The 9,600-nt window shown below is 45.8% G+C and overlaps 1 protein-coding gene across 1 annotated transcript; it reads left to right on the top strand.

The window, feature by feature from the left end:
* Positions 1–3,702: 3,702 nt before the first annotated feature.
* CDKN1B (cyclin dependent kinase inhibitor 1B) lies at positions 3,703–8,711 on the top strand. The gene is made up of 3 exons (XM_079975961.1): positions 3,703–4,502; positions 5,554–5,687; positions 7,402–8,711. Exons 1-2 carry the CDS (start codon positions 4,007–4,009, stop codon positions 5,673–5,675), a joined length of 618 nt encoding a protein of 205 aa, XP_079832087.1. The 5' UTR covers positions 3,703–4,006; the 3' UTR covers positions 5,676–5,687; positions 7,402–8,711.
* Positions 8,712–9,600: the final 889 nt, after the last annotated feature.

Genomic DNA, 9,600 nt, shown 5'->3' with positions numbered 1-9,600 from the left:
TGCTGTTGTGGAACAAACATTATGTGGTACTTGTGAAGTGGTTGGGTGGTTAGGTAGTTTTTGAAATAAACTGGTCTCAAACTATTAAGGGCTTCACATACCAATAGTAACTCTTGAATACGGCCTGGAACAAACCCCCCAGTCAGTGTAGGTCTCTGAGCAGTGATGCAATATGCTGACAGACAAGCACATGTTTGCAAAGACGAAGTATATTCCTCAGGAAGCTGTGATTGGCTGCAACTCCAGGCTTACAACACTTACAACACTAAATGATGACTTACCTGTGTGAAGGCACCATCACAAATATAACACTACAAATGGAATGTCCTTTCCTTCTCACATCATCATCATCATCATGATCATCATCAATTAAATACATTTGTATACTGAGATCCAAAGATCTTAGGGTGGTTCACAGTATAAAAAGGGCGGTTCACAGCAATGCCTTTTAATGGAGTTGGTTCGCATATTCCACAGCCAAAAATCAAGACCTGGCTTTTCATGTATATATGTTCATCATATGATTTCTTTATATTTGAGAACTCATTTAATGATGGCTGTTGAATGCTTTAAACGACTTCATTGAAAAGCAGGTATAAGTAGTAGTCTTAAGGGAAATGTGCAAGTGCTTTTATATCTATGATGGCCTGTCCACACATAGAAAAGACTACGTACTTAATGTTGTATACTACAAGAATAGAGCATGCATGTGTGAACCAAACCCAAGTGTACAGCAATCCATGTGTGAACGAAGCTTTCCGACCAATAGCAAACTTGGGTGACAAACTGATATTTCCTTCTGCAAATGATTGTGTGCAAATGTGTGTGATCATTAACCTCTGGATCAGCTCCATCTGACCAACTTTTCTGCTCCACTCACAAAACTCTGGTTTCAACAAGGGGAGAAATATATAATTTCACTGTGCCAGGAAGAAGAAGAAGAAGAAGAAGAAGAAGAAGAAGAAGAAGAAGTGTCAAACTGTAACAGGAAAATCTCTCCCTCCTCTGCCTTGATTGGATAGAATCCTTTAAGGGTGGGGTAATTGCAGTTGCCTTCTTCATAGTAATAGGAACTACTTGGACCCATCCCTTGTTGGCTGCTGCATCTCTGCAATGATCAACTGTTCCAGCCTTGCCTCCTAATTACTATTGCAGAAACACAGCAGAATTACAGTGGTATCTCGGGTTACAGACGCTTCAGGTTACAGACTCTGCTAATCCAGAAATAGTACCTCGGGTTAAGAACTTTGCTTCAGGATGAGAAATCGCACAGTGGCGGCGTGGCGGCAGCGGGCGGCCCCATTAGCTAAAGTGGTGCATCAGGTTAAGAACAGTTTCAGGTTAAGAACAGACCTCTGGAATGAAGTAAGTTCTTAACCCGAGGTACCACTGTACTAGCACTTAGAAGAGTCTGCCTGTTTTGTCTTTGGATGAGCCACTGCTTAGGGAAACTACTGCCTTTCTTCACAAATGGTGCTTTCCCTTTCTCCTCCTCACCTGAAAGGAGCAACACTCTTGCAGGTTTTATTTATTTATTTAACATATTTATATTCTGCTTTTCAAGGGACATTCTTAGTCAGGTGGCAATTTACATTCATTAGATTACCTTGCATGCACATGGGGGGGGGGAATCTTTGATAGAACACAAATTCCCTCCAGAAATGTTACAGATTATTGGAATAAATGTTATGTGCCAAAATTCTAACTAGTCACCACAAATAAATAACAAGTAATTATACACATACATCAAGCACATCAGTTCACCTTTCTACAGAGTGGCACATTCCCTAGGCATGGTGTGCATTTTGCAGAGACAGTTGGAAGCAATATTCCATCCTAAGTGGAGAACAAGCTTAATTAAGAGTACTTTTGGGTGCCAGTCATCATGCCATCTTGTAGATCAATGTTCCCCCCAAATTTCTGGTAGCTGATGCTCACTTTCTTTCTGAATAAAACCTGGAAGCACACTTCACTCAGCTCCTGATTTTTTCTTTTCGAGTCTACAAAGGTCACTCTTCTGAATGTGCCTCCAACTGGAAGGAAAGATGCAGAGCAGTGACTCATGCAGAGCTGCTATGTGCAGCCTCTTCTGCAGTTATCTCTGCATTGAGAATCCCGTCATGGGCATAGCCAGGGGTTGCAGGGGGTCTGCTGCCCCTCAATCAAGTAAATAAATAACCTAATATCTAACAGGCAGCATAGTTAATAGGGTACACAACGGCCTTCTGCCCTGCCTCTGGCCCTTCAGGCAAGAGGGTCTGGGCATGGGGGGCACTTGTGCCTCCACAGCCAGGTTTCCCCCATTTCTTTGGCTCCAATCTGTAATTTAGGCACCAGGAGAAAATGTTCCTCTATAACACAGCCTAAGGCCTTTAAAATGTGTTTGTGCGTGCGCGTACTGGTGTATTGGTTTTTCTGTTTGTTTAGTTTTGTTGTATTACCTATTTTGTCTTTTTGTTTTGTATTTTTATGCTGTAAACCAGGGGCCAGCAACCTTTTTCAGCTGTGGGCCAGTCCACCATCCCTCAGACCATGTGGTGGGCCGTACTATATTTTTGGGGGGCGGGGTGGGGGAAATGAACGAATTCCTATGCCCCACAAATAACCCAGAGATGCATTTTAAATAAAAGGGCACATTCTACTCATGTAAAAACACGCTGTTTCTTGGACCCTCCGTGGGCCAGATTGAGGTGATTGGGCCGCATCCAGCCCCGGGTCTTAGTTTGCCTACCCCTGCTGTAAACGATCCTGTGATTTTTGGATGAAGGGTGGTATAGAAGCTTAAATAATAATAATAAAATAATCTCGTTTCAGCTGTATGGACTCAATGATAAAAAGAGGGAGGGGAGGGGGAGGTCTCCACCTTCCCCCCATTTTAAAGTTCCTTCCATTCCATTCAGCTCTATGTTGTTAGGGGGGAGGAAAAATTGCAGTCGGAAAACCCCCAAGCAGCAGCTCCCCACAAGACAGGGAGGGCGAAGAGCTGCAACAGACGTATTTTAATTTGTTGTTTCCAAATCTCAATCTGTCCCCGCATTCTGGCGTTTGTATGTTTTCAAGTCTAGCTGTGAATTTCTCTCGATTTTCTTGTTTTCTCGCTTTGAGGGCTTTGCTTGCTTGCGTGTGCTTTTACAATCCAGCGGTGTATAAATTTCACGAAGCAGCCGAATGGAAGAAAACCTTCCCGCGAAGGATCCGCTCGGGGGCGGGCAGGACGAGAGGCCCCTCCCGGCTGGGAGTCCCCCGGGGGCCCGGCGCCTCCGCCCCGGCCCCCAACACAAAGCGGCGCTCGCTCCCCCGGAGCCCCCGCGCGGCGGGGACGGGGCGGCGCCCGCGGCCCCAGCCAATGGCGCGGCCCCTCCGTTTAAATAGACGGGCCGTGTCAATCAGCTTCTCCTCCGTCCGCCTCCCTTCCATCGCCATATTGGGCCACTGGCTGAAAAAAAGGCTCGTCTCCCCCCGCCCCCCCCCAACACCCGCACAGAGCGAGGCGCTGACATCGGGACGAGGCTTCGGGCCAAAGCGCAGGATCCCCGGGCAGCCCTCGCCTCCCGTCACCCAGCTATTTGTCCGGGCGCTGCTGCTGCTGCTCCGCTCCCCCCCCCCCCGCCTCCGCCTCCGCCTCCGCGATCTGCTTCCTCCCCCCCCCCCCGCTGGTGCACTTGGTCCGCAATAAGACATTCCGCTTGCCCCCCCCCCCCCCGCGCGCCCCTCCTCTCCGCCTTTCCCCGCCTCTGGCTTATGCAAGGGCTGCTCGGCTGCTGCTGCTGCTGCTGCTCGGCTGGGGGCGGGCGGGCGGGCGGGCGGGCGGGGGGGGTCTCTTCGCTGTGTTTTTGTTTTGAAGTCTTCCTCTCGGTCGGGCTCAGGTTTTAAACCCGCCCGCTTCGCTCTCCTCCTTCGCGCAAGAGCCCGGGCGCGGGGCTCGTCGGGATCTGCCGATCGGCCGCCGGATCTCGCTCGCGGGCGGGCGGCGGCGGCGGCGGCGGCGGGGGGACAGCTCCGGGCGATGTCCAACGTCCGCCTCTCGAATGGGAGCCCGACGCTGGAGAGGATGGAAGCCCGGCAGGCGGACTACCCGAAGCCGTCGGCTTGCCGGAGCCTCTTCGGCCCGGTGGACCACGAGCAGCTGGCCCGCGAGCTGGAGAAGCAGCGCCGCGCGCTGGAGGAGGCCGGCCGGAGCAAGTGGAACTTCGACTTCCAGCGCTGCCAGCCCCTGCGAGGCAGGTACGAGTGGCAAGCCGTGGCCCCGGACGCCCTGCCCGACTTCTACAGCAGACCCCCCCGGCTGAGCCGGGGCCGCGCCAAGGCCGGCAGCCAGCCGCGCCGGGGGGGCTCGGACGGCCGCGGCCCCGCTCCGGCGCTCCGGCGCGCTCGCGGAATCTCCGCCGAGGAGGAGGAGGACGCCGCCGCGCGGCGGCCCCAGCAAGAGACGGGAGCGGCGGGCGCTGCCGCGGATCTAGGGCGCCAGAGCCCCGGGCCAAGGAAGCGACCTGCTGCCGACGGTAAAGTACCCACTTGCTCCTCTCTCCTTCGCGCAAACAGGCCAGCTCGGGGTTGCATTGAGGAGGGAGGAGAGAGCTGCCCGTGACCTGCGTTGCAGGATCCGACCAAAGGTCCATCTAGTCTAGCATTCTAGCAGCAGCAGCAGCAGCAGCAGCCAGGTGCCGCTGGGAAGAGCCTGGCAGTTAAACTACCGGTACTTCGAAGTATGGAGGCTTCATTAAGCTAACTCCTGGGACTCCGTTGATTTGTTTTCTTCTTTTTAAAGCCAAGCCAAGCAGTTAGCTGAGGGAAAGGACATCTCTTTGCTTCCAAATGGAATTTATTAGGAAGTGCACCCTACTTACTTGTTCTTGATCGGTTGTATCCTGCCCTTCCTCCAAGGAGCTTAGGGCAATGCAATTTGCATTACCAGTTATTTGAGGCACTTGTGTTAGCTGTGCTTTTTAAAGGTTGCAGTCCTCAGGATAGTGGTGTAGGGAGTCTCCCATAAAGCAGCAGGGCAACTCCGAAGCATAAGTTGACCTGAAAACCACAACCCAAGCTGTCAGGCAGGCTAGCTGGTTCCACTGAAATCGATGATAGTGACTTCCACATATTTGGGGCTGGGGTGTTTTAATCTTGGGGATATTAAGGCTACTAGTGAGCTTCAAATGCCACATCTATTTTTTTCTGGAGCAGTTCAACTGAAGCCAGTGGGACTACTCTAAAATAAGTGACTTGAAAATGGTTGTCTACCCTCATAGGGAGGTGAAAGGTTTGCTGGGCATCAGATTCCCTAATCAAATGGCCTGGGCTCCCCTTGCCACCAACCCAACACTACAAAACTTGGTATTCTTTCTGATGCAGCAGATAGTGAAAGAGACCATATAATCAAGGCATGCAACTTTGTTGCCCCATCTTTCCTGCAAATGGCAGATGACTCAAGGAGTGGCCTATGGGATGTGTTTTCTCCCACCCCCTTCATTCGACTGCCTCCTTCATATTTAGTACAAGATCCGGCAGCAAAAATATTTTTAACATTAAGCTTCTTCCCCCCTCCACCCCTCCTAGATTCCTCTCCTCGAAACAAAAGAGCCAACATGACAGAAGAAGCTATTTCAGAAGACTCTTCCAGTGCCTGCTCAGTGGAACAAACACCCAAGAAATCCAGCCCAAGACGGCATCAAACGTAAATTGTTTATTAGGTGAGTTTCCTTTCCTGATAGCATTTAGTGAAATCTCTACAGATGGCAGAAAATGAAGGATGCATTATGAGAGCACCTCAGTACCGTGGGTTGAGCTTATTGGTAAACCTTTGCAAATTAGTCAGTGCAATTTTGTCAAGCTGAGGGGATAATATCAGAACAGGACTCTAGTGTGTCTTTTTTGTAATCTTAAAAACACACCTGCAGCCTGATCCATACCACTTTTACTCATTGATTTCAGTGGGAGTTACAGTTTAATTAGAAAGTAACCAAAACCTGGAGAACATATTTCCAATTAGGGTTTGTAATCCTATCTGTGCTTACTGGGAAGCAGAGCTTCATTAAACTCTGTAGGACTTACTTCTGAGTAAATTTGCACATGCTTCATTTGTATTTACTGTTGAGCTGATAGCCACATTAATTAATGAGTGTACTAAAGAGATTTCAATTTCCCCCCACTGATTCTTATTCTACACTTAACTGTAATGAACAATGTTGTTCTGGTTTAATATTAATGGACATGTTCAAGCAAGGCCATTCTCTGCAAATACTGGTTTTGCCTTCTTTTAAAATAAAGTATTTCTTCAGCTCAAATATGTAGTCTAATTTGGCTTTTGGATGTGGTGAACTTTTGTCTACCATCCTTAAAAAGCTTGCAGCCCAACACTCTTTACTCAGAAGTAAGCCCTACTGAGTTCAATAGAACTTGATAGTGAAATGAGTTAAGAATTTTTATTCCCCAGGTAGCTGGGGACTACTATTAAGACAAAATTCTAAATTAAAGAGACAAGAGTATAGGAAATGCAGCCCCTGAGTAGAGTTTTTAGAGCAGTAGTATTGTAAAGAAAGTTGACAAACATGACCTACAAATGAGTAGAAAGGTTAAGCTTTGGAACCAGATACTTTTAAAGAAATCCATTCTGTTTGGGTGAGCAGGGGCAAGTGTGTAAATTCAATTGTTTCTGTTGATTTGGTTATTTGAAAGAAAAATTGCATTAAAGAAATTGGGAGTTTGCAATTATTTTGTTTTCAGTGCTTCCCCATCCCCAGAAAACAGCCAAAATTAGCAGTCCCTCACAACAATTTAGATGTACCTACAGGTAGCCATGCCAACTTTTGATTTGAAAAATACTGTTCCCTTGAGTGGAGTTGGTAGTAGGGTTGGGGCAGACAGAGCCAGTGCATGTCTCCCCTCCCTTATTTCTTGTCTGCTGTCGTCACCTCTGTCAAAATAAATGAAGGTTTCTTGAAGGTAGGGACCTATCTTGATGGACATCACTGGTGTGTGTGTGTGTGTGTGTGTGTGTGTGTGTGTGTGTGGTGTGTGTGTGTTTCTATCTGTGACTAGCTGTGGTCTGAGCTAGGATGAAATCAGGCATGTGATGGGTGTTGCTTAAAAGAATCTGGAGGCTTCTATCAGAATCTGACAGAACAGAGTTTAACCTGGCAAACAAATATGGTTCTATTGGATAGGCTATTAAAAAACACATACAAAATTGGTTGGTTGGGTGAGACAAGTTATACTTAACAAGTAGTGATTAGTTGTACACAGATTTCTGCCCCAAATGCAAAGTAGAACCTTGATCCACCTCTAGCAACAATGTTGACCAACTGTGTGTTTTGATAGCCATTTGTGACTTTTTGTACCCTTAATAATGAAATGAGCTATTGTAGTCTTCACCGACTTAATGCCCGCTCTCTTCTTTAATTTCAGAATTAAGAACATTCATTTCCTTGTTCTTTGAAGGCATCAAGTTCATGAAGCAAGGAAGATGCAGAGTTTATATATGAAAAAAGAAAGAAAACATATCACTGATTCTCCTCAGTGGAGAACTTGTACACGCACTGAAACAAAACAAACCCATAATTTAATAACACTAAAGTCGGGCACTCTTAAAAGAGCTGCCTCTTAAAGCATTGGATGTAGCATTCTGCAATTAAGTTTTTCCTCATTTGCTTCACTGTACTACCTGTGTATATAGTTCCTACATTATGTAGCACATAAACCTCTCCTTGCGCCCCCCTCCCCTTTGGGGTTAGTTTGTTCTGGGAAAGGGTGGGGTGGTAAAAGGTGATGGGTTCAAAAATCTGCTTCCAAGATCCAGAAAGCAGAGATTTGTATGAAGAGAAGCAGCATATGTGTTTATTTCTTAAAGATGTACTGTCCCTATTAATGGAATCTAAAAATCAATGTTAACACTGGCTACAGCAGATTGATAGAATTTGCTGGTGAAATTTCTACTTATTCAGAGCATGTTTCAGTGGGAGGTTTGCCTATGCTAAATCCCACTAAAATGAAGGGCAGTTGTGGAAGACATCAAGCTCACAGCAAGTGCAGAAGAATGTTCCATGGAATTGTGCCCTAGACTTTATGGGGGAACTGTGTTTCCATTATGTAGCAGCATAAAGGCTCCTGCTCCTGCTCCAGGACCCTTTAAGTGTTCAATTCTATTTCTTTTTATTTTTGCCATCTATAATATATTACTATAAATGATTTCAAAAGTAATTTATAAATAAATCAGCTGAATAGAATGGAAGGAAAATTAGTAAAATCCTGAACTTCAACCTTTCTTCATCTCACTCACGTCCCTGATGTTCATGGCTGGGTAAATGAAAGGAAAACTACATCTTTAAACAGTATTTTTTACATTGCCTGTATGTTTAAAAAATAAAGTTTTGAATTGTACCTGTGTACATAACTTTGTAAAGACACTGAGAAATTATACTAACTTATTTATGTTAAAGATTTTTTTTTTAATCTAGAAGATATTTTCCCATAAAGCCAAAGTGGCCTGTGTCTTGTGCATTTGTAAATGCTCTATTTGATAGGGTGTGTTTTTTTAGTTTTTATTGGGGGGGGGATTTGTTTTGTTAATTAATATGGCTGTGCTTAAATGATTGCAGACTGAGCCAAGTTTAATATTTTTTTGTAATGTGTGAAAACAGTTGCCAATTGATATTGTTTTACATCAAGCAATCAATAAAGAAAACTGCCATATATAAATATATATATATATATGTTAACTAACTTTTGTTGTGTGTTTTATAAATCCTGAAAAAATAAGGGATTTCTGCCACTTCCCAAATATATACATTGGGTCTATTTTTCCTCTTCTTCAATGTGTAAAGGTGTATCCAGCCAGAGTCCCTCTCTCTAACAAGGCAAAGAGCAGCTAAGGGGGATTTACACTGGGGAAACAGTTAGTGGAGGGAAGAGTTAACCCCTCCTTAAGCCCTGCAAGCCAAGTCCAATAAATACACAAACTTCTGCAAGGTTTAAAAGATAGCAAGTAGACAGTACAGTACTATGACCATCACAGTGGTACCTCGGGTTAAGAACTTAGTTCGTTCTGGAGGTCTCTTCTTAACCTGAAACTGTACTTAACCTGAATCACCACTTTAGCTAATGGGGCCTCCTGCTGCCAGATGCGATTTCTGTTCTCATCCTGAAGCAAAGTTCTTAACCCGAGGTTCTATTTCTGGGTTAGCGGAGTCTGTAAGCTGAAGTGTCTGTAACCCGAGGTACCACTGTACACGCAGTCCTAAGTGTGTGGTAAGTTGAAAGGGACTTACAGCACAAACCTAATGCTGCCTACTCAGAAGTAAGTCTTATTGAACTCAGTTGGACTTGTTCATAGGTCAGTAGCCTAGCTCCCTACTAAATAATATGGTTTGCAGTCTGGAAGTGAAATTAAAAAAACAAACAAAACCCAACCCATGTGCAAAAATGGGAGGGTCAAAAATAGTACCCACTCTAGAATCTGCTGTCCAAATAAACTGATACGCGGGGAAGCCCAGCCTCACACGTAATCCCTGCCCCCCTCATCTTTGCTTAGTGCTAATATTCTATGCTGCTGTAAACAGTAGGAGGTGAACATTCCCACAAATTACCTCCCATGGAAATAGGAAGCAG

This window comes from Podarcis cretensis, assembly GCF_951804945.1.
Source record: "Podarcis cretensis genome assembly, chromosome: 5".
NCBI classification, from domain to species: Eukaryota; Metazoa; Chordata; class Lepidosauria; order Squamata; family Lacertidae; genus Podarcis; species Podarcis cretensis.
This window is presented reverse-complemented; position numbering and strand designations above follow the sequence as displayed.